This window comes from Hordeum vulgare, chromosome 7H, assembly GCF_904849725.1.
Source record: "Hordeum vulgare subsp. vulgare chromosome 7H, MorexV3_pseudomolecules_assembly, whole genome shotgun sequence".
NCBI classification, from domain to species: Eukaryota; Viridiplantae; Streptophyta; class Magnoliopsida; order Poales; family Poaceae; genus Hordeum; species Hordeum vulgare.
In genome coordinates this window covers 566308626-566332765 of record NC_058524.1, presented here as the reverse complement: position 1 = coordinate 566332765, position 24140 = coordinate 566308626, and the positions used below count along the sequence as shown (strand labels likewise).

At 48.1% G+C, this 24140-nt stretch overlaps 2 protein-coding genes across 18 annotated transcripts; one reads left to right on the top strand and one right to left on the bottom strand.

Annotated features, from left to right (window-relative positions):
• Positions 1-2807: 2807 nt before the first annotated feature.
• LOC123410290 (pentatricopeptide repeat-containing protein At5g39350-like) lies at positions 2808-23904 on the bottom strand. 17 transcript variants are annotated; one of them, XM_045103201.1, is made up of 8 exons: positions 21836-23904; positions 13349-13428; positions 11191-11299; positions 10489-10524; positions 8702-8804; positions 8333-8474; positions 7588-7856; positions 2808-3144 (listed from the first exon to the last, which is right to left on the bottom strand). In XM_045103201.1, the coding sequence occupies exon 1, from the start codon at positions 23878-23880 to the stop codon at positions 21859-21861; it is 2022 nt and encodes a 673-aa protein (XP_044959136.1). In that variant the 5' UTR covers positions 23881-23904; the 3' UTR covers positions 2808-3144; positions 7588-7856; positions 8333-8474; positions 8702-8804; positions 10489-10524; positions 11191-11299; positions 13349-13428; positions 21836-21858. The 17 variants fall into 17 exon arrangements, with proteins under 17 accessions (XP_044959136.1, XP_044959137.1, XP_044959138.1 ...); XM_045103202.1 differs by lacking the exon at positions 2808-3144 and adding an exon at positions 6256-6623; XM_045103203.1 differs by lacking the exon at positions 2808-3144 and adding an exon at positions 9978-10078 and having other exon boundaries at positions 7235-7856.
• On the top strand, positions 3151-10349 carry LOC123410292 (beta-carotene isomerase D27, chloroplastic). The gene is made up of 7 exons (XM_045103215.1): positions 3151-5516; positions 7106-7245; positions 7622-7714; positions 8033-8094; positions 8662-8768; positions 10006-10095; positions 10180-10349. Exons 1-7 carry the CDS (start codon positions 5216-5218, stop codon positions 10212-10214), a joined length of 828 nt encoding a protein of 275 aa, XP_044959150.1. The 5' UTR covers positions 3151-5215; the 3' UTR covers positions 10215-10349.
• Positions 23905-24140: the final 236 nt, after the last annotated feature.

The window sequence follows — 24140 nt, the reverse complement described above, 5'->3', positions numbered from 1 at the left end:
TATAGATACGTTTGGGACGTATCACCACGCCGAAGCACGATCAACCTGACCACGAAGGTCTATTCCTTCAAGTAATTGAAGAACGAGTAAGAATATGATAAAAAGCAATATGAATATTGTGAATATATATGAAGTAATGATAAAGGTGGGGATCTGAAAGTGACCTTGGTCTAGTCGTTGGACACAAGCGAAGTACACGAAGTTGCAATGGCCACTTTTAACTAACAAATCCCCAACAAAAAGCTACTAGATTGATCTATTTATATAGGAGCAAGGGGTGGCGGCCAAGCAGGCGGGAGGACGTCTCAATTCATCATAAAATTAACCCTAGGTTGTACAAGGCCCATGGGCCCAAGTGGAGGTGATGTAACACCTTTGGACTTATAGTTTGACTCAAATTCTGCTCCAGCATCAGAATGTTTCGTCAATATCTCCATGATCCGGAAGAATTTTAAGGTGCATACAATTGGGTTGGAAAGTACATGAAATCTAATTTCCAACAAAAAAGAATCGCCCAATTTAGAGTCTGGATACAAAAGTTCTTGACGTTTTGAGACAGGTATGTCTGCGGAGTCTGAATCTGAGTCCAAAATGCAACAGACTTAGACTCTATCTTCTTTTGGACTAAAAGTAAAAGCAAATATCAATGTCTTACAAATTCTTACCATGCATCAGGTGGTGACCGCAACCGACGGTGTCAATATCTCTGAAGGTTGAGTAAAGCGATTACCAAGTGAACGTATGTATACATGATGTAGAAATATGTGGATCTTGCAAGTCTTGAATATATGGTAGCAAAATATTAGCAATAATCAATTCAGGGATGCAATGTTGAATAAACGCTCAATGATGATACTCTGCTGGTCCTATGCTAGACCGTACTAGAGACGCGAGCGTAGAATACTAATGGATTCACGACAAAGAATAAATAGCAGTGGATGATATGAAGCAGCTTTAAATAGCAAGATGTAAGTGAAGATCACTATGGGAGTAAAGATAATGATGACCAATCACGGCCAAACAGGATATACCAAAACCCTCTCTGAAACTTTCCTTTGGAAAATATTATGTCAAATTTTTTATTTATTTTTCAAGAATGCTTCTAAGTCGATATTTCCAATGCAAAAAGAATCACTCAATTCCAAGTTCGTATGAGGAGTCAAAAAATTCAGGAACAGACCTGAAAAATATTGACAAACTGTGTTCGCGACCTTCGGAAGGCAAACCATCCTATTTAGAAGTCGATTTAGAGGTGACAATAATGAACTAGCTTGATGGACTATTCAGAAGCGTCCCGTCGATATCTTGAATTTGAGTACTCGTGGAGCCAAAACGGACTTTGGATTAGGAAGATATGCATGTTTTACTAAACACTATGCAAAACAGATTTCGATTCGAATTCACATACGAGATCGAGTCTAGGTAGATCCGAAATTTGTTTTTTCTCTTCTCTCTTTTTTTCATTTTTTTGTTTCACTTTCTTTTTAACTTTTTCTTCTCTTTTTTTCTGCTCTCACTTTTTCTCTCTTGTCTCCAAATCAAGCAGAATAAGATGCAAATTAACCCAAGTGATGATTCAACCAATTTGAAGTATAATAGTGGGATTTGACAGATGGGTGGTAGCAACATGATGGAAATTGATGGGATGGTGATGATCGATAATGGAATGGGTGATGATGCCGCGGCGACATGATTAATGCGAATAGAACTCGAAACTCTAATGGAACTATCTTCGCAAAAAAAACTCTAATGGAACTAGATACTAAGACTAGCAACTCGACACGATGATGCAACTGACAATTCAACTATGCAAACACTAAAAAGAAAATTACAAAGGCTCAGACTAGCTAGGACAACACAGGAATAGATCTAACATTTTTGTGTGGCTTTTCTTGGACAATATGTAATAAAACAAATATAATCTATGGATAACTGAAAATTTTCACCGAGCAACCTAAAAACTGATACCACTTCATAGAGGCGAGGGTCTCGATCTTTCGATGAGATGGTTGCTAACGATTTGGTGAAGACGACTTTGATGGTCCAACTACAAACATGCACGATGTTGCCTTAGCAAGCGCTAAACCAATCTCCAAGAAGTTATTGACCATGCCGGAGCACGATCAACCTGATCACGAAGGTCTATTTCTGCAAGCAATCGAAGAACAAGCAAGAATATGATAAAAGCAATTTGAATATTACGAATATATATGAAGTATTGATAAAGATGGGAATCCGAAAGCAGTCTTGGTCTCGTCGTTGGACACAAACGAAGTACATGAATTGCAATGGCCAACTTTTAACTAAACAAATCCCCAACAAAAAGTTACTAGATTGGTCTACTTATATAGGAGTAAGAGGTGACGGCCAAGGAGGTGAGAGGATGTCCCAAGACATCCTAAAACTAACCCTAGGTCGTACAAGGCAAATGTTCCCAAGTGAAGGTGATGCAACACCTTTGGACTTATAGTTTGATTCGAATTCTCATGCAACGTCAGATTGTTTCATCCATATCTCCATGCTCCAGACAAATTTGAAGGTTAATCCAATTGGGTTGGAAAATACATGAAATCTACTTTCCAACAAAAAAGAATCAACCAATTCAGAGCTCGAATGCAAAAGTTCTTTATGTCTTGAGACAAGTATGTTTGTGCAGTCTCAGTCTGAGTCCAGAAACACACTTGGACTCTATCTTCTCATGGGCTAGAAGTGACGTGAGCGAAGTTCTTGAACAACACCTAAACATCTCTTTTTCCCTTATCGTATATGTGGATTGTACAAGTGTTCGGTAATTCTGCAATTAGGCATGAAACAAAAAAAGGTGAAGTACTTTTGTTCTATATAGCATAAATAAATTGTTACATAAATTTTATCAGAAATCACCTCAAATAAATACACATATGAAATATTTATGATCATAGCCAAAGTAGTCGTGTCCTCATCAGAACTCGCACCACTTGTTTGTCAAGAGCCTGACCACGCGCGGGAGCTTGACCATGAGCCACTACTTCATCACCTCCACCAACTTGGGAGGGATGACAGCATGGCGAGATCCTCCTCGTCTCGAATTTGCACGTAAAAACGAAGGGGCTGTCGGGACCCCTTCTCATGGCCAGTCCTAGGAACTCACCCGCTTGAACATGGCTGACTCGTGAAGGCGGTAAGAAGACAGCGATTGGTAACATGGGAATTGGCATAATACATTTATACTATTAGTACATGCACGTAGCAAAATCATGCACCAATCTAGCTAGCATGCACATGAACACGAAGCATGAACAACGAAGACAACACCAATATAGCTAACTAGCACATGAACCCTAAGCATGAACATCAATCACAACACCTAACTTGCATCATGAAGCATAAGCACGAACATCAAACACATCACCTAACTTGCATCATGAATCCTAAGTATGAACATCAAACACATCACCTAACTTGCATGATGAACACATTGTTGCGAATGAGCACTAGGCATGAACATGAAACACAACAACTATCTACCATACCCGTGAACACAGTGTACATCATGAGCAGCACTAAGAATTAAGCAGTACGCACTATGCTTGAACATGAAACACACATCACTCTAGCATGCCTATGAACATAACTATCCTGCTTATGAAGACTACTAAACATGCACATCAAACACCTAACAAGCAAGAACACTACTATCCTGCCTATGACCAATAGCGCGCCAGGAATTGAATCCAATCGGTTCGACTCAATTCGGATCGGGTCGAATCTAATCTAATGCATGCTAATGATGAAAACCCTAATCTACACATCTACGAGCAAAGAGGGGACTTCGTTCTTACCGAAGCGGCTGGAGCGTACGCCGGTCGGGGAGAAAACCCCGATGGGAAGGAGATGGCCGATGAACAGGAGGAGGAGTCGCCGATGCCGATAGACGTCAGCATTGGCCCGATGCACATGGCCACACGCACGATCGAGGGGGAGGGCACCGACATCCATGGAACAAACCCTCGGATGGGGAACCCCCCCCCCCCTCCTCACCACCAATAGGGGTTTCAACCAACAACACGGACGCCGCCCCCTCCGATGGCACCACCGAACCCATGACCATGAGGTTCGGATACGACGACGAAGCCGAAGCGACCGGCACCGCATTTGTCGGACGTGGAGACCTGGTGCACAACGAAGATGGCGCCCGCAGAGCCCGCATCAGGTCCACACTGGAGTTCGCCAAGCCAACAACCCATTGCTCATGAATACGGTTATGGCCGGCACTGATGGAGGTCAAGGACGACACGACGGCGGACGACTCATCGAAGGAGAAGAGAGGAGAGGAGAGCAAGGGGCGGTGAGGGAAATGAGAGTGAATGGTGTGAATGGAGTAGTGAACGATGACAGGAGAAGGAGAGGGGGTCATGAGACGTCTCGTCTGTCTATCGCACTCTACGAGACGTGCATCCAACAACCACGCGTTTCCGCGCTCCGCGTGTCTGCAGAGAAACTACCGATTCGACGATAGCTCGCGGGCCAGGCCCAAAACTACTTTAACTTCTGTGTGGGCCAAAACGTGGGTGCAATCCAAGCAACCAAACATCGTGTTTTCGTCCCTTGGGGGTCTGGTTGACCCAGAAGCGTTTGATGTGTTTTTTTTTATAGATATGTTTGTAAGGATCTATGATAGTGAATTTATGGCTTTGGGCAGTTTTGCATAAAAAAGAAGAAAAATACATATACGAAGTGTTAGAATCGGTCGGTCCGGGGTCCAAGTTGGTGCAACAGTTTAGGCAGCGGCATACACGGCGGTGCAGACATATGTCGCCGTGGAAAAGAGCGAGTTCCACGCGGGGAAAGTGTTAGTATTTAATTCTCATGTCTACGGATCTTTCCGCCCGGTCCAACAAAAGGAGGGAGGGAACATCGATAGCCAAATCCCATTAAAAATTGACACAGCTCCTCTCCTCCTTGTCCATTCCCAGGCGAGGATCTCGTGGAACATGATGTTAGCCTTGATTCCATCGTCCCCCCACACCAAGATGCCCCCTTCCCTGCCGTTTGGGCTTTTCCTCCTCGTCTCTCCCCCCCATACGAGTCAAATCGTAAGCCTAGTAATCAACATCCTACAAATACACCTTAATTCAACTCTTCCTCTTCTCCCACTCTACAGATATACATCTCCCTCTCGCCCTCCCTCTCGCTCTCTCTCACACACACACTCATAGCTAGGCAGACCATAAACATGGAGGCCACCGCACTTGTGCTCCTCCCTCACAGTCACAGCGGCCTCACGGTCAGAGCACCGTCTTCCGTGGGTGGAAGCTCCGTGACGAAGAAGAGCTACGCGAGGAGGATCAAGCGGAGCTCCACGGTGCGAGGGGTCATGGCGAGGCCACAGGAGGCGACTCTAGCTCGGGTCCCGGCACCGGCGCCAACAAGGCCGGTGAGAGAGACAGCCGCGGCAACGACGACGGTGTACCACGACACTTGGTTCGACAACCTCGCCATTGGCTACCTGTCCAGGAAACTTCAAGAAGCTTCCGGTTCGTGCGCACTCTATATGTATTTCCCAGCTTTGGAATGATCCATCCTTCATGCTGTTTCACCCATGCGAGTTTCTGCTGCATGTGAAGAGACATACTGTAGTTTCATTACAGTGAATAAACCACTGCTACATTTAGCTTTCATCAATGGTAACGGAGCCCTGTTTTGATGAGGCCACGGTTCCTTGGCCCGTCCTCACGATCTTTGCCTGGACTGAAGATGGCCGTGTGGCTCACACACTTGTGTCCCACACGGCCACACGTATTGGAAGGTCCTTTTCTTTTTCAGATGGGAGGTGGTCGGATCTAGTCTAGGAAACATAAAAGTTGCTACAACGGTAAAAGAAAATTTCTTGGTTAAGTTGGAAAAATATTACCCATAAAGAATTGAAGAATAAATGAGTACTTTGAGGGTAGATGCTTCATAAGAACCGAATGGACATTTCCCAGATGCTTGTTTTCGTCGTTAGTTGCCACCTGACGTCCTGACGGGTGCTACTATGGTCCATTTTTGTCAGCGTAGGCCGATTAATTTAACTTACTTAGCACATGATTAATTAATCAACGTTGATCACGTATTGCTATGCTTGGCTTGATGCTTTCGTCCGTACGTGGCACGACAAATTTTCTACCACTGTTGTAGGTATGTTTATTACCATTGTTGTAGGTATGTTTATCTATAGATCTACGAGACTACGATTTATCTATAGATCTACGAGACTACGATCATAAATAAATATTAACCGAATAACTTCTTTTTGTTTTGCCTAGAAAATATATGCAGTAATAAGTAGTATTATGCATCTCAGTTTATACATGTCGACGGACGCACATGCATGTATAATGTGGGAGATAAAAAAATCACTCGAGCGATGACAGAATAATTTCCACCAAAAGGGAAATATCAAACCAATATGATACTATGTTGAAGAGCTCAGCTACGTGCGAGTGCAGCATATCAGCTAGTAGCATATATAGCTAGGCAACTACGAGGGGCCATAACTTGCCGGCCGTGTAAGTGTAAGAATAAGAATGTGAGGTGCACATTCCAGGAATCTTTCAGTGGTGAGTCCGTCCTTTTTGTTCTTCTTCTTCACACGATACAACCTAATGGAGAAGTCAAACAAGCATCATGTAGCACATGGTTTCACCTAGGAGTTAGCCCCACTTACTTGGTGTGTCTACCATGTGGCAGCTGTAAATTCCTGACACTGATCAGATGTTTCGATGACTGACTAGACACGACGAATTAAGCTATCTCAAAAACAATGACTAGACACGCGAATTAGCATGTACTGCTCCCTCCGATATGTCGCAGTTTTAAACCGGGGTTAAACCGTGACACTTATTTTGGATCGGAGGGAGTACTAGCTATGATTGTACCCCTTGTTTAATTATTGCCCAGTTCATTGATTGTACCCAAGAAGAAGTAGATTTTTATCTCTAGACTACAGGAAAGCTCGGTATTAGTGTTGTTTGTTGTTCACTATATTTTTCTATGCTACTGTACGTTTTAGTTAGAATTAGATGTGGTCCATATTAAGGATGGTCAACACTTGCTGACTGACCTGAACATATATGTATGACAGGGATAAAGAACGGGAAACATGGCTACCAAGGATTAATAGAGGCCGCTGTGGCAATCTCCAGAATCTTCAGGCTCGACACACAGTGCGAGATTGTGGCCGGTGCTCTCGAACGAGCTATGCCAAGCTACATCGTCACAATGGCAAGTACATGCCCCAGCCCCATGCATAATTAACTTTGTAATAAAATTCAGCCGGCTATGTTATCCCACCAGTGATTTTCTCAACAAAAACAAAAGTAAACAACAAAAAAAACTCCCTCCATCCCATAATATAAGAGCGTTTTTTATACTACACTAGTGTCAAAAACGCTCTTATATTATGGGTCGGAAGGAGTATATAGGATTTCATTTATTTTTTTCTTGAATGCTAAAGCAAACCATGCAAATTTTTTGCTTCCAAATTTATAGGCCTTCTTTTTGGACATGGAGGGGGTTATCTCTGAAAAGGGAGGGGGGAACAGTAAAAATGTCTCTGCTTTTTACCTGGATTTGGTTTGACAGAATTATGTTTGGGCAGATAAAGGTGATGATGCCACCTTCAAGATTTTCCAGGGAGTACTTTGCTGCCTTCACCACCATATTCTTCCCTTGGCTCGTCGGACCATGTGAGGTATTATATCAACAGATTTTCTCTCCTTGACATGTTCTTGCTCCATGTAATAATGTACTATTTCAGTACATAAAATAAGTATGATGCCCTCAAGGAGGGCATCATTCAAAGAAAGACTCCATGCTAGTGCTTCTGGTGAGCCCTGCCCAAAATGAAACGATATAAAGCCACATGCCAAGTTGATAAAATACTTCTAGTGCATATTGCAAGAGTGGTTTTTATTTCCACTACATATATTAATATTGAATGCAGTCACACATGGCATACACTCCCCACTTTGGATAAGTCTTCTGAGTGATCATTATGTCAATGAACAAGGTCAGGGAATCTGAAGTCGATGGAACGAGAGAGAAGAATGTGGTGTACATTCCCAAATGCAGGTAACTCAATCATAACCGGGGAACTGTTTTGCTGAGTAGCTAATGCTAAGGAAGGAAGCTAAATGCAAGAGAACAAATTGTCGACTGAGTTTAACTAGGTTGAATATAAGGTATCCCAAATTAAATATATTGGTCCATTGCTCTGAGCATTCATAGGTGCAAAAACAATTAGCTTATTTTTCAAATTAATAATGCATGATTCTGCATGAATGAAATTATTGCAGTATGTCCATCTTACTCAAGTAAATCCACTTGAAAGGAAAGGCAAGAAAGTACTAAAGCTGTCATCCCACTTGTATTGGCCATGTCGCAATTGTGGCAGACTGATGTTCCTACTCACACTCCACAAACTGCCTAGGCGAATAGATGAAAAATACCTTCTGAAAATAAGTAGAAATGAAAAGTAAGAGGCCAATGCAACATAACAGTACTACCCATGTTTGAGACACTATCCCAATTAACACCAACATAAGGAAAATATTTACTAAGGTGCAGAATGCACACCTACAAACAAATCTTGAGGTAAGTGGTGCTGATCTTTCTATATGTTATCTTACTTGGCGACAGGTTTCTGGAAAGCACCAACTGTGTCGGTATGTGCACGAACCTTTGCAAGATCCCATCCCAGAAGTTTATGCAAGATTCACTCGGAGTTTCTGTGTACATGTCACCCAGTAAGCTTCCTTTGCTCTGATCCACAAGAGGCTATCCTGAATAGTGAGTATATCAGTGGGCATGCAGCAACTTAAGTATAATCCGTTCCAATACAAGTGAAATGATAAAATTAAAATTCCGGCCCACTAAATAAATTCAGCAAGAGATTAATGGATTATCACTTAAGATATGTTGAAACCTGAAAGTGTATCTGAACTACCCTGGACAGTGACCAAATTATAATTTAAGCGTAACAGTTTACTTATGTTGACTTCAGTGAACTTAGAATACCATCTTTCCACTTTAAGTAGTGCTATAATAGGTCCCTAGCCACCCAAATGTCTAGACTAGCTCTTCAAGGGAAATGTTAACTCAAAGCATCCACGACATCAAGATTCTCATATGAGTAATCCAGAACTTGATACATTAGGTTAATAAGACTTTGCCATCTATACCTAGGTCTTAACCTTTTTATTTTGGTTATATGGGAACCACAGGCCACCATTTGGGGAACAAAAAGGGTTGGAGTGGGACCAACGTGTTTGCAGGTCACCCATTAATTGCAAGTGTTGTACAGAAATAGGGCTAGCCCCTATGTGTCATTCTTAGTGGGTGCGGTGGGGGACTGCAAATAGCAGAAACAAGTTGTACTGTCTATTCCGACTGTTCCACAATCCAGGACCAGACAAACACAGTATAGGCACCTTCGCTTAAAAGTTCAGGGCCAGCATGTTTCAAATATCAGAGCAATATGGTTCAGTCTCACTTATGAGAGGCCCTTGTGAGTGATGGTTCTTCCAGGGTGATTCAGCTGTATATTTCAGCTGCAACAATCACTGTTTCTAGGTAATATGACCTTGATATTGTATGACGGCAGTCCACCCAATTAGAGATCAACTTGAGTTGGGATATGCAAGGCATGATTCTCCTTTTGTGCTTTCAAGTACATAGCTCCGAGGGCAGCCAATGAATGTTGCTTACTGCCACTACAAAAGTGCTAACTGTCTTACCCCTTGGGGCTTCACTCCTGTATATTGCAAAGGAGCGTTTCCAACCCCATGTCTGATGCCAACAAAGCCAAACAATCTATCCTTTCTTTATCTACTTTCTTTTATTTGGAATAAAAAAAACAACTGAGGGGGGCATATCATGTTAGGTTCAAACAAGCTCTTAATGCCATTAAGCTTTAATACTTAATTATGTATGAGAGAAAACAGAATATTATGTACTTATGTCAATCGTATTGTTACTGTTCAGATTTTGAAGACATGAGCTGCGAGATGATCTTTGGACAGCAACCTCCTGAAGATGACCCAGCACTGAAGCAGCCCTGCTTCAGCACGAAATGTATGGAAGTCCCCAAATGAGACATTCAACATACTCAACAAATATTCTTCTTTTAAGTTCTTATGCTTTTTGACTTTTATGCAGGTATCGCGAAGCAGGACTATGGTGTGAGTTGCTAGCATATTTGATCAGATATAAATCATTAACGATTAAACACTCCCGAAATATCAGTGAAATGCCTACAGCTCCATAGTTGTATTTTTCTGGAGAAACTTGCAGAAGGCATTTTTAATACATTCAGCTATTGCGTCAAATTGTTACCCAGAGCAGTCTAAGATGAAATGAAGAGCAACGAAAATCATCATATTACTCAGAGCAAGAAATATGTAACATCACTTGGTGGATCATGTTGTATACTTATATGATGCGTATAGCTGTTCAGGAAATACCTACCGGTTACCACTGCTGTGCGTCCACATCAAGGCCGATCTGGTAACAGAAAAAATTAGTTTAGATCGTTAGTCCAATCTTTGTAAGGCCAAGACAAAGTCTGCTTGGACTGTGAAGGTTAAAATAGTGTAATCATCAATGTGCTCTGGCAACTGTGGAAGTAGCAAAATATGCGGGCAATGAAACATGATTTTCGGCAACATCAGGAACACCTACTAGCAATCCAAGGCAAGGCTGTTAAGCTTCATGCACTGGCCAATGCAACCAAAAGTTTGGATTGATGGAAAGGGCCAGGCATCCACATATACACTTCAACACCCCCTCTCACGTGTGACACGGGAAGTCAACACGTGAATAGACTTGGAGGTATGGCTCAAGAGGCCTATACATGGACACCGGCAACAGCAATTTTTGGATAAACTGCGAAAGCCAGGACTTTGAACTCAAGACCACTTCAACAGAGACAATCCAGGATGAGGCTACAATTTGGTAGATGGCAAGAGAAAATGATCGAGGGAGTTGTGTGCATCACTGGAAGCGCAAATTTCAACATGAAAGGCCTTCATAACACTAGTCTGTTTTTCTGTTTCTTCAGTTTCTTGTAGTTTACTGGCTTGTATCATTCTAATGTATGTAGCAAATGTGCACCAACACAAAAAAAAGGTTAACAGCGGAAAGCAAGCTGGGGCGAGAAGGTTATCTTACTTGATACAACTCCGTTATTATTCAGAAATTTCTTGTTTCTGTCAATAGTCTGGAGTTAATTCCGTTTTTTTACACTGTTCATTCACTCATACACAGGCTCAGATCACACCTGCAGTGAGTGTAGTTAGAGGCAAAAATAACATGAGGTCATCACTTTGCACCTATGAATTGTGATATATTTTATCCCAGAGTTTCTGACAGTACATTATGCAATCGCATAAGTTCTTTTACCAGTTAATTAAATACTAGAACAGGATATTACATCTACTTGGCATAAAGTGCACCACATTTTTTCAATACGCGAAGTTGGCAGTGGCATGTATCTAATTAACCCATCAGTCTCATATTTCTTGTTAGGACGTATTAGTATTAGTCTATTAGTATTAGTCTAGGAGTCCTTATTAGTCTATGTTTACTTTCCTTGCACCTCAAGTCATGTGTAATATATATATGCCCCTTGGGCCTTCAATATAGACAAGTTGCTTATTCCTAACATGGTATTAGAGCCTTAGGTTATTTTTTCGCACGCGCAATTCGTGCTCCGATCCAATCTCCACGCAGCCGCCGTCTGTCTGCTGCTACCTCTCGATCTCCTCCTACGTCTGCTTCTCGCAGGATTGAATCCTGCCGCAGGTGCCCATGCCGCCGAGTCTTCCTCCTCCTGCTGCTCCGCAGGTTCCGTTCGTCTGTGCCTCGTGGATCTGCTCCCGCCGGCCCCGCTCGAAGCTTCCAGATCCCGCCTGGACCATTCGCAGGTCAACTCACCCTGCCGCCCATTGAATCATGGTCGCATGTCCGTCTCTCTGGCTGCCCGCTGGATCGTCAACACCACTACCTCCTGCCACCGCATGTGATCCTCCTGGCCGGCAGCTGCCCTGTTCCCACACGTTTCTGTGCTTGCTACTGTTGTGCTGCTACGTTCGCTCCTGCCGCTAGCTGCTGTCTTTCCGCCACGTACTAGCTTCTGCCTGCTACTATGTGTTGCTATTAGTCAACCCATGGATGATGGATCTAGTTCCGCCGTCTGGCTGCCTGATTTGTTTTTTGCGTCTTGGTTCACTGCTTGATCTTGATAGACCAAACTTGACATGGGAGGAGTCCGTTAAGATAGACCTGAAGGTTTGGAATATCGACAAAGACTTAGCCATGGACAGGGGTGCGTGGAAGTTAGCTATCCACGTTCCAGAGCCATGACTTGGCTTCGAGATCTTATGGGTTTCAACTCTAGCCTACCCCAACTTGTTTGGGACTGAAAGGCTTGGTTGTTGTTGTTGTTGTTGTGGTTCACTGCTTGATCTCGAAAAAAAAAAAACTTCATGTTTCTTCCGCTGCAACCACTGCTAGATTTTCTATCCATCGCCTAGTGTGTATTTTCTAGTTTTCTTTGTTTTCCGCTGCGTCCACCAAATCCGTTGATATTTTGTGTTTTCTCATGCCATGCGAGTCCAACATACCTTTGTCCGTCAGCCTTTTCTTTGGTCCTGATCCTTTCTATGCAACTTTTGTGGCCTATTTGCCCTTGTTGTTTTCTATAGGATTTTCTGGGCTTCTTTTGCATTGTCGATCTACGTCCATCGTGCCTTATCCGCCGAGCTTCTTTCGCCGACTGTTGTCGTGGACTATGATTTTCTGCACAATGCTTTATTCTCTTGATGTGCAATCTTCTTTTGACAACCCATCTTCTCTTGATACTTATCTTGTATCTTCAAGTGATGCGGTGTCTACCTCTGATGTGCCATCTCTTCGTTCTCTCCTTCGACGACTCGACAAGTTTTGAAGACTCTTCATGCTACGACGACACTCTCAAGACGCGGATTTGGATTATCATTGTTTTTTAGTATTATACTTCTTCAAATGCAATGCTATTGCATACGCTTTGCATTTGAGGGGGGGGGGGGGGGTGGGGGTGTTAGGAAGTATTAGTATTAGTCTAGGAGTCCTTATTAGTCTATGTTTACTTTCCTTGAACCTCAAGTCATGTGTAATATATATATATGCCCCTTGGGCCTTCAATATAGACAAGTTGCTTATTCCTAACACTTCTAAGTATCTTCTGGTATATTGTAGAAAAACCTGCCAAAAACAGGATATACTTACAAACACTAATATCTATTAAGGGAAATAAGTGTCTCACAAAGGAGGGGAAATAGTTCAGCACCTTGCTAGATTGTGGGATATATCTCCAGAGAAGTTGTTCTTGATCCGAGATAAAGGAAAAATGTTTTCCAAATCCTGATTCTGGAAACATTGGTAAGTAAATCATAACTGACTTGACCAAAAAAGTATATAGTGACACAGCTTCAACATTATTACAGAAAAGAATAGTTAGGATCTACCAGCCTGAAGATGCTACTTTCTGGGACCTAGAGCACTTACAGAATATATTCACATATAGAATTCATACAACGCAACAAAGTCAAGACAAGGATAATCATCATTCAGCACTACCGACATGGCATGCACTATTACCATGTTTTGGCTGCTGAGTTATTTCTATGGTCTGCTTTGATAATTCTATTGGCGTTAAATCTGACAGTACTCAAAACAGTTCCTGATCCCTACTCAGGATGCCCCCCCCCCAGCCTTCGTCTTCGCGCCGTCGCAGCCCGTCCCCAGAGGAGCTCGCGGGCCTCTGCTTCCGGTGACTTGATCACCGGTACTGCGTGCGGGATTGCCCGAACGACATACGGTGCCGGCGATGCCTCGCGTCCGGCCATGCGTCCCGCGATTGCGGTGGCCGGCGGCCCGCCGTCGCGCCGCCGCGCTCCCCCCGTGGCGTCGCGGACGCGCAGCCTCGGCCCCCTCGCGGTGCCCCTGCCAGAGCCTCTCCTCCTGCAGCGCGTCCCCGTGCGACTCCCCCGCCTCCACTTCCCGCCCTGCCCCAGCGTCCACGCTGGCCCTGGCCCGGCCGCCACCCCAGGATGGCCCCGCGCGCGTCTTCATGGCGCAGACCGTGGAGATGGATGAGGCGGAGCTGGTGCTTGCCCGCGCGATGGTGGCCTCCGTCACGGGCAACCGACCGCTGGTGACCGTAGACGAGGTCGCCGAGCTTCTTCTCTGCTCCCTGGAGCTCTTGGAGGGCGACTTCACCGTCCATTTGCACCACCCTGAAGATTTTCTTATCATCTTCTCATCCCTGGAGACCATGCGGCGGCTCCGAGGCGAGCACTTCATCAGCTCGACGCACTTCGCGCTCTCTCTTCGGCCCTGGTGCAAGCTCGCTCACGCCGGTGCCGGAGGGCTCGAGTACCGCGTCGAGTTGGAGCTCCGCGGCATCCCCGCCCATGCCTGGCACCTCTCCACCGTCGAACACGTGCTGGGTGGCAGCTGCTGGATTGAGAGGCTGCACCCCTGCACGCGCTCCTGCGACGACCTGGTCGTCTTTCGCCTCTCCGGCCGGGCGCATGACACCGCCGACATCAGGCGCGCCGCGGTCCTGGAGATCGTCGAGCAGCTGCCCTCCCGCGTGCCCTCGGAGGCACCGACTATCAGAACCCTCACGTTCCCTGTATCCATCGCTCTTACCAAGGCGAAGCTGATCCGGGCCGCTCCGGCCGGCTCTCAGGCCAATGGAGGTAACGGCGGCGACGCGGATGACACATGTGGGCGGAACGGCCAAGGCCAAGGTCAGGGCCCCGGTCCAGGGCGCGCGCGCCGCCGCGGCCGCAAACGCCGGCGTACGGAAGAGGCGCCGAGCAGCCGGGCCGACGGTATGGCCATTGACGCGCCGGCGTTGCACGCTCACAGCCGCTCTGGCCGCTCCGATGGGGCTGGTACGGTGGCATCTTGGCCATCCCCGGCGGCACCGCTGCAGATCACGCGTCCAAAGCGAAAGGGCATGCTGACATGGCCAGGTCAGCAGGGCCCCGCAGGATCTCGTCACCGCGTCAGGAAAGGAAGGAAGGGGGCAGAAAAGGCCTGCCCAAAGTCGCTTTGCTTGTGGCCTCGACGCACAAAGCTGCCCTTTCTTCGGGCGGTGACGACACGGTTGATGGCATCGGGACAGCTCGCGGGCCGTCGTTGGCCGATGGTGGTCTAGAAGCACCCGCCAATTCGAATTCAGGCGCCTTGCCCACGACCGAGGAGGATCCGATCGGGTCCGCTCCTGCAACGGCCGATCCTATGCCTTGCCAGGATCGCTATCATCCGCGCCAGGGCCCAGCATCGCTGCCTGTGGGGACTGACGAGCTGGCCCCGCCTACCGCCCGGTCGGGGCAAAGCGCCGCTTTGCTCACCTTTGTCGCACCCGCTCTACCATCCACCCCCCTTGACCAGTCGCCGTGGCCCCACGTACGCGCCAATGAGGAGAGGGCGGGAAGCGAAGCCTCCTTTCCCGTCGCGCCAGTCGCGCTTGCTGTGCCTCCGCCTGCCCTCACGACTGCTGCTAGGCCCGCGCCCGATGCCACGTCTGCAGCTTGGCCTGCTGAGCCTGGGCTGCTTCTGGAAGGGCCTGCCTCGCCCGTGCCAGCTGCGGGGCCCCCCGACTGCAGCGGCCCCGCCCCTCTCACGATCCTGCAAAGGCCCACGAGTCGCGCTGCTCCTGGCACCAGCGCCGCAACCACTCGCCCGCCCGCCCCTGGATGATTCGCTTCGCCGCCAGTCACCCTGCAGAGACGGCGCCGCAGCGCCCCCGTCAGCCAGTCGTGGACGCTGGGCGAGTTCCTGTCCGCGGCCACGAAGCAACTCAGCGCGGTTCTGCCTTCACCTGGGAAGCGACCCCCCCCCCTTAACTTCAGCCCCAGGCGGGGACGCTCCGCTGCCGCCGCTGCACCGACCGTCGCTCCACCCATGGCTGACCGGAGGGCAGTCGTGCAGATCCTGCGCACTCTCGGGATCGTGGGCGCCAACCATCTGATCTCCCCTGCCGAGATGAAGGCCTATGACGACATGTTCGCCGCGCCGATCAGGATGCCGGTACTGCAGGCCATCGCTGCCTTGGTCGACCAGACAGTTCCTGCAGGCCTGGCTCTTCCAGCATGCGATGCCGTGGTATGCGCGAGCTAGCCCGGGCGAAGCACTACAGTCGACCCCTTGCCCATGTATCACGGACCTCAAATTGCTGTATGGAACGTCAGGGGCCTAAACTCGCGCGCTAGGCGTTGTGCTATCCGCTCGCTGCTTTGTACCACCCGTGCATCCATTGTATGCCTCCAGGAAACGAAAATGGCGTTGATTTGCTCGTCGATTGTGTTGGATATTCTTGGGTCTGAATTCGATGGCTCCACTTACCTCCCGACTGACGGCACTCGAGGAGGCATCCTCATCGCCTGGAAGAGCAGGGCTGTCACCATCTCCGACCCACTGTTCACCCAGAACGCGATCACGGTGAAGGTGTGTGTGCCCAGCGGCACGCCGTGGTGGCTAACCACGGTTTATGGCCCCCAAAGCGACCCGGATAAGCTCCTGTTCCTGCAGGAGCTGAGGGACATTCGTGTCGCCTGCCCGGGCCCCTGGATGCTCTGCGGTGATTTCAACCTCATCTATCGCGACGCGAACAAGAATTCCGGTAGCCTGAACCGCCGCATGATGGGAAGGTTCCGGCGCACCATCAACGACCTCGCCCTGAAGGAGATCTACCTCAACGGGCGCCGCTTCACATGGTCGAATGAGCAATCACCGCCGACGCTTGTGCACCTCGACCGGGTTCTATGCACCGTGGAGTGGGAGGACTACCATGGTGAATGTCATCTTCGCTGCCTTGCGTCTGTCGTGTCCGACCATTGCCCGCTGCTGTTGGATTGCTCTCCAATGCTCGTGGCCCACAAGCACTTCCGCTTCGACGATTATTGGCTACGTCTCGATGGCTTCCACGACACAGTCGCCACGCCCTGGAGCTCGGTGCACGATCCCGATCCCTTCCGGCGGCTGGTCAGGCGCCTGCAAGCCACGGCCCGCGCCCTTACTAGTTGGAGTGCCAAGTCTACGGGCAACATCCGGGACAAGCTGGCCATCTCTCAAGAGCTGATCTCCCGCTTCGACCATGCGCTTGAGTGCCGCCAGCTCACCCCGCCGGAAGACTGGCTGCGCAAACAGCTTAAGATGGCGTACATTGGCATGGCCTCGCTTGAGCGCACCATTGCCCGGCAGCACGCCCGCATATCTTTCCTCGGGGATGGTGACGCGAATACGAGCTTCTTCCACAGGCAATGCACGTATCGCCGGCAGAAGAACCGAGTACACAGCCTGCTCGTCGACGGGCATGTGCTCTGTGATCACGAGGAGATGGCTCATGCGGCATTTGCGCACTTCGACGGGCTGCTGGGCACCGCCGCTGACCGGGCTCACACGCTCGACCTCGAGCAGCTCATCATGCCCGGCGACCTAGACAGCCTGGAGGCGCCTTTTAGCCCCGAGGAGATCTGGGCGGCGGTCAGACGCATGCCCGCGCACAAGGCACCAGGTACGGACGGGTTCACCGCCGAATTCCTGCGTGCCTGCTGGAGCATTATCAGGCAGGACATCATAGACGCCTTCGAGCTGCTATATACGTTGCGCGGGCGGGGATTCAGCAAGCTCAACCAAGCCCTGCTAACCCTGCTGCCAAAGCGCGCGGACACCCACAAGCTCGGCGACTACCGGCCGATATGCCTGATCCACATCGTGGCCAAGATCTTCGCGAAGGTCCTGTCGTTGCGTATCGCTCCTAAGCTCGACAGCCTGGTGAGCCGCAACCAGAACACCTTCATTGCCGGACGCACGCTTCACGACAACTTCGTCCTCGTCCGGCAATCCCTAAGGCTGCTTCATCACCTGGGCGCGCCGCGCATCATGCTCAAGCCCGACCTCACGCGGGCCTTCAACTTCATATCATGGCCGTTCCTCTTTGAGGTTCTGCGCCAATATGGGTTTGGGGACAGGTTTAGGGAATGGCTGGCCATACTCCTATCTTCGGCCAGCACCCGCGTCTTGCTCAATGGAGTGCCCGGCCCCCTGATATGGCACCGTCGCGGGCTGCGCCAAGGCGACTCCACATCCCCGCAACTATTCGTCTTGGCGGTTGACATGCTTGCCCGCCTCATGCACCGTGCGCTCCAGACCGGCATCCTTCGGCGCCTTCATCCACGCCGCAACATCCCGGCCATATCCCTATACGCCGATGATGTGATGCTGTTTTGCCACGCCGAGATGGATGAGGTTCTCGCCGTGAAGAGCATGCTGGGTATCTTCGGGACGGCATCAGGCCTGCAGGTCAACTACGGCAAGAGTTCAACCACGACACTGCACGGAGACGAGTCAGGCGCCGCTCTGTTGGAGATTCTCGGATACCAGACAACGGACAAGCCCATCACTTACTTAGGCATCCCACTCACCACCCGCCGGCCCTCAGCGGCACAGATGCAGCCGCTTGTCGACGATGTGGCTGGGCGCCTCCCGTCGTGGAAAGCCTGGCTCATGAACAAGGCCAGGCGACTGGCGCTTGTTAAGTCGGTGCTCAGTGCGATCCCCATACATCAGATGCTCGCCCTAGCCCCCCCCCCCCCCAAGAAAACTCTGAAGCAACTCGAGAAGATCCAGCGCGGTTTTCTTTGGGCTGGCCGCGAGGTCGCCCATGGAGGGCACTGGCACGTGAACTGGCGCACGGTCTGCCGGCCGATCGCGTATGGCGGGCTGGGCGTCCGAGACCTTGAGCGCGCGGGGCTCGCCCTCAGACTCCGATGGCTTTGGCTATCGAGGACGAACACCGACCGTGCCTGGCAGGGCCTTGACCTACAGTTCACACCTGAGGAGCGCGGCCTCTTCTACGCCTCCACATGCATGGTGGTTGGGGATGGTTTGACAACCCTATTCTGGGAAGACTGCTGGCTCCACGGTCAGTCCATTCACGAGCTCGCGCCCCTGCTCTACCTATGCATCCCCAAAAACAGAAGAAGAGCGCGGACGGTGGCAGAGGGCATCGCCGGCAACACTTGGGCTCGTGACATCCGCGGAGTTGTAGGCCTGCAAGAGATTGGGCAGTACCTGCGGACATGGCAGCTTGTGACGCACACAACACTGTCCACCGAGTCGGACAAGCTAGTTTGGAACTGGATGGCCAATGGCGTCTACTCGGCGAGGTCCTGCTACCGGGCCACCTTCCACGGATCGATGGCATGCCGCTCCTGGAAGCTCATTTGGAAGGGTTGGGCGCCGCCGAAAGTGAAGTTCTTTCACTGGCTCGCCAACCTGGACCGCTGCTGGACTGCAGAGCGGCTCGCTCGCCGCGGCCTTCATCATCACCCCCGTTGCCTACTATGCGACCAAGAGCCGAAAACCATCTGGCACTTGCTACTCACATGCCCTTTCGCGAGGCAGGCTTGGCACGAGACCCTGTCTTGGTTACGCCTACCGGCCCCGTCGCCAGAACACGACGCCTCGCTCCAGGATTGGTGGCTGAGGGCGAGGGATGCCACGCCACCATCGCTTCGCAAGGCGCTGATGTCGGACACGCTTCTGGTGCCCTGGATGATCTGGAAGCATAGGAACGCATGTGTTTTTGACCATAACACCATCGCTCGATGAGCTCATGGAGAGGATTAAGGATGAGACCAGATGTTGGGCAAGAGCCGGGGCCAAAGGGCTCAGGGTAGTCTTGCCCACATCATGGGATGTTCACTAATCCTCATGTAACGTTGTTGTACTAGCCTCTTAGGAGGATGTAACCCCCCCCCCTTCTTTTCAATACAATGAAACGCAAAGGCTTTTGCGTTTTCTCGAAAAATGTGCTACATAATTATTATATTTAAATAACTACTAAATGAAAAACATTCGCTCTCTTTCCCTGACACTTATTTTCCATCAAAAGCATATACATTTGTATTGTTACAATAGTACTAGTACCGCAGATGGTGCACAGAGAAATTTAACATTAAGGAGATGTACACTCATGTTTCTATTTGTTAATATTGAATGTCATAAGTGATGCAAATCGGTAATGCTAGCATTAAACAAGGTCCCCTGTTGTCCTAATTTACATAGTCCACAAAAGATAAATCTCCACAAAGAAATGAGATTTAAGTTTAGTGAGGAGACGGAATCATATCTCAAAATCTGTTCTCGACATGGAGATATGGTCATTAACTTTTTGTTAACCAGTTGCAATTTAAGAGACACGAGAGGAGAGAAACCCAACAATTCATCTTTTCATGGTATATCCTGCTAAGATATTTTAAATTGAATTTGGTGTCATGATACAGTATGTCTGAAACTTAAAAGAATGCCATGAGCCCCAAAGCGTAAGAGATTCTAAACTGAATTTGATATCATAATACAGTATGTCTGAAACTTAAAAGAATGCCATGAACCCAAAAGTCTAAGAGATTCTAAACTGAATTTGATATCATGATACGGTATGTCTGAAACTTAAAAGAGTGCCATGAGCCCAAAAGGCATAAGCTCCAGAACTCCATATTGCTCCATTTCTAAATTCCTTTTTTGATAGCACTGAAGGATTGTGAAATAGAATGCTAATACTAATCTTTCATTCACATAGGTAGCTGCACAAAATTCCCTAGCAAAGGGACTTAGATAGAACATCTAGCAACTCACATAGAGACCCAGTGCTAGAAGCTCTCAGACCAGGTGAGGTCTGGGGAAGGATTATACGAGGCAAGCCTTACCCCTGCACAGTGCAATGCAGAGGGGCCGCATCGAGCCCATGGCCCCTTGGCACAGGTGGGAGTACTTCACCACTGCGCCAGGCCTGTCCTTCATGCACTCCAGTTACTTGAGAATAAAAATAGAACAGGAAATGCCGAAGTGCTAAGAAACAGTAATCCCCCCATAAATCCTTACTCCTATAAAGACGTCAATCGGTGGTGGCAGTTCATCGCCTTCTGGCCCCCTTCTGCCGTCAGTCGTTAATCTATTGCAAACGTCTGAGATGGTCCATGGTGGTCATGCTTGCCACCAAAGTTGGAATAGAATTACTAGCAAGTGCTCTTAGCCTCTTAATATGTAATAAGTGTTTTTTGTAGTCTAGCTTATCGATAGCAACATGTTGGGTCGTCTAACTTGATTCATCCATAGGACCATAACAATGATTAGGTATTTACCTAGTATTACAAATATTCAATCTTGAGATTTTTAGCATTATGACCAACCCCCCCTCTTGATTTTTTGTCCTTCGAACTGGTTTTCACACTGAGTACCTTAAAAATATCACGCCTGGACGAACTATCAACACTCAACACATGGTCTAGTCATGCATTTGATGTTGTTAAGTACTTTATTATTTGATCGCGGCCAAACTTTTAATCTTATGTCACACTCCAAGGGTTCACTTTTTGAATTGTAATTAAAATAGAATTGAAAATTCGTGCTCAAATAGCAGTTCCAGAGTGTTGAAGCAAAGATGCATGCCCTAACTGATGTCGCATCAGTAGTATTGTCCGTGTATACAAATAACTATACAAATAACTGTGCTTAAGGCCAATGGTTTGAACACGAAAGTAAAACTAATTTCAACAAGGCAAATAGCTGTAAGTTGGATGACTGAGTGTTGGTTATGCTAAAAGAACTATGAAATGCCACCAGTAAGTAGTAAGAATATGATACATCTAAAGTTCTAGACAATAATATCAGAGCCTGCTTTAGAACTGAGAACATGATAGATGAAATATAAACAGAGGTGAGAAAAGAGGACAATCTAACCATATTTGAGTCATACCATCTAGCATGTATTTGCAACATTCAGCCACCTTCAGTCCAGCTGCAGCCTGGTTTCGAGTCTAGCCCTCTTGACAATGATAGTCTAAGGATATTATTAGCACTATCCCTTCTCCCAAGCGAGACATAAATATCCGCAAGCATTTTATAGTTGGCTCGATTTTCTGGATCCAGAGACAAGAGATGTCTGGCAGCTTCTTCCCCAATCACCAAATCCCCAGATGAACGGGAAGCACTTAGCAATATCCCCCATAATATATGATTGTCTACACGTTCAGAATTAGTACCTTTTACCAGGTCATATGCATCAGTCAAGCGTCCAGTACGACAGAGCATATCAACAACACATGAAATATGCTCAACATCAGGCTCAAGACCATATTGCTCTTCCATGAACTTGAGCAAGTACATTCCCTCTTCAACAAGACCTGTGTTCTTACATGCAGACAGCACAGCAAGAAAGGTGTAGCGGTTCGGTTTCACTTCTGTTTTCTTCATCAGCTCAAAAAGCTCGACAACTTCAGCAGCATGTCCATTCCAGGCATATACCTGAACCATAGAAGTCCAAGAGATTACATCCTTGTCCAGAATCCCAGTAAAGGTGTCAAATGAATGTCTAAGATCCCCGCATCGACCATACATGGTAATGAGTGAATTAGCAATTGTCCTTTCATTCTGGAAACCTCTTTTAACAATCTGACCATGTGCTTCCATCCCCTTCTTCAGTGATGGAATCAAAGAAATCATAGGTAGGATCTCCAAGAATGTGACAGCATCTGGATCAACGCCTACCCTCTGCATTTCCACTGCAAATCCTATTGCCTTTCCCACTTGTCCAAGAACTCCACAGCCTTTGATAATGGCATTCCATGCAACTATGTCATCTCTCATTGCTGCGACTCCATGTAGAAGAGCGATTGAAGAATCTAACTGTCCACACTTTGCATACATATATATCAGTGAAGTTACCAAAGATGGATCTCTATTGAATTCACTAGAACTAGCCAGCACATAGCTTTGTTCAATCCATCTTCCTTGTTTCCACTCCCCCAGCTCAGCGCAGGCCGCAATGACATTAAGCAAGATGGACCTAGTGGCCGACACACTCGAATTTGACAACATCCAATGGAAAACGTTAAGAGCAGAATTCGGTCGTCCATTCCGAACAAGCCCACCAATCATCGTGCTCCAAGTGATGGGATCTTTCCCCTCCATCTGACGAAACAGCATCACAGCCTCCCTCAAACAGCCGGAGTAAAGATAAAGCTCCAGGAGAGCGTTGCAAACACAGACGTTAAGGTGGAAACCAGACCTAACTACAACAGCATGCATCATATAGCAGACCTTCCGAGAAGCATAGATTGCAAACCCGGAAACCAAGCTCACCAGAGTCGCCTCAGTCGGAGACACTCCATCCACCATCCTCATCCTTGCAAACAACCCGAGAGCCTCTCCCATACAACTCGCACGGGCATAGCCAGCAATGAGGGCATTCCACACCACATCATCGCGGTGCGGCATTCCATCAAACACCCTGAGAGCGGCCGCCATGTCACCTGCTTCAGAATACGTGACGACCAGCGCCGTCCCAACCAGGAGGTCGGCCGAAAACCCTCTGGAGCACGCTTCGCTCCCGACACGCCGGCCGAGCTCAAACTCCGCCGCGCGAGCGCACGCCGTCATGGCGAGTTGGTACGTGTGGCGGTCGGGCGGGCACGCCATCTCGCGGAAGACACCGACCGCCAGGCGGGGGAGGCCGAGAGCGAGGTACCCTCGGATCATGGAGTTGTAGAGGAGGGGCTTAGGCGGCGCCGAAACGGGGGACGATTCTGCCCGGGGAAGGGGAACAGCGTCGAACGCCCTGCGCGCGGCATTGGCGGCGCCGAGGCGGAAGTAGCGGGATACGAGGAGGGAGACGACGTAGCCGTTGACGGCGAGACCGGACACTACGGCGAGGGCGTGGGGGCGGCGCACGTCGCCGGCGGTGGAGATGGAAGCGGCGAGGGCCTCTTTGAGCGCTTGGTACTGGTAAGTCGCGACGGGCATGTCTAGACGGGAAAGAAGGATGGCCGGTAACTAGTAAAAAAAATCGGATGGTCTCTTCTAGGACATGTAGTCCTCCGGTTTACTCTGCCTATTAGATTTATTAGATTTATGTCAAATAACTTTGCAAAGTTTGATCAAATATATATTTAAAATTAGAGTAGATAATGTACATACGTATTAGCGTTAAGAGGCCTTACCACACATCTCATGTGGTGTGCAAGAGAAACAGACTATACGCCTACGTGTGGGTAAAACAGTTA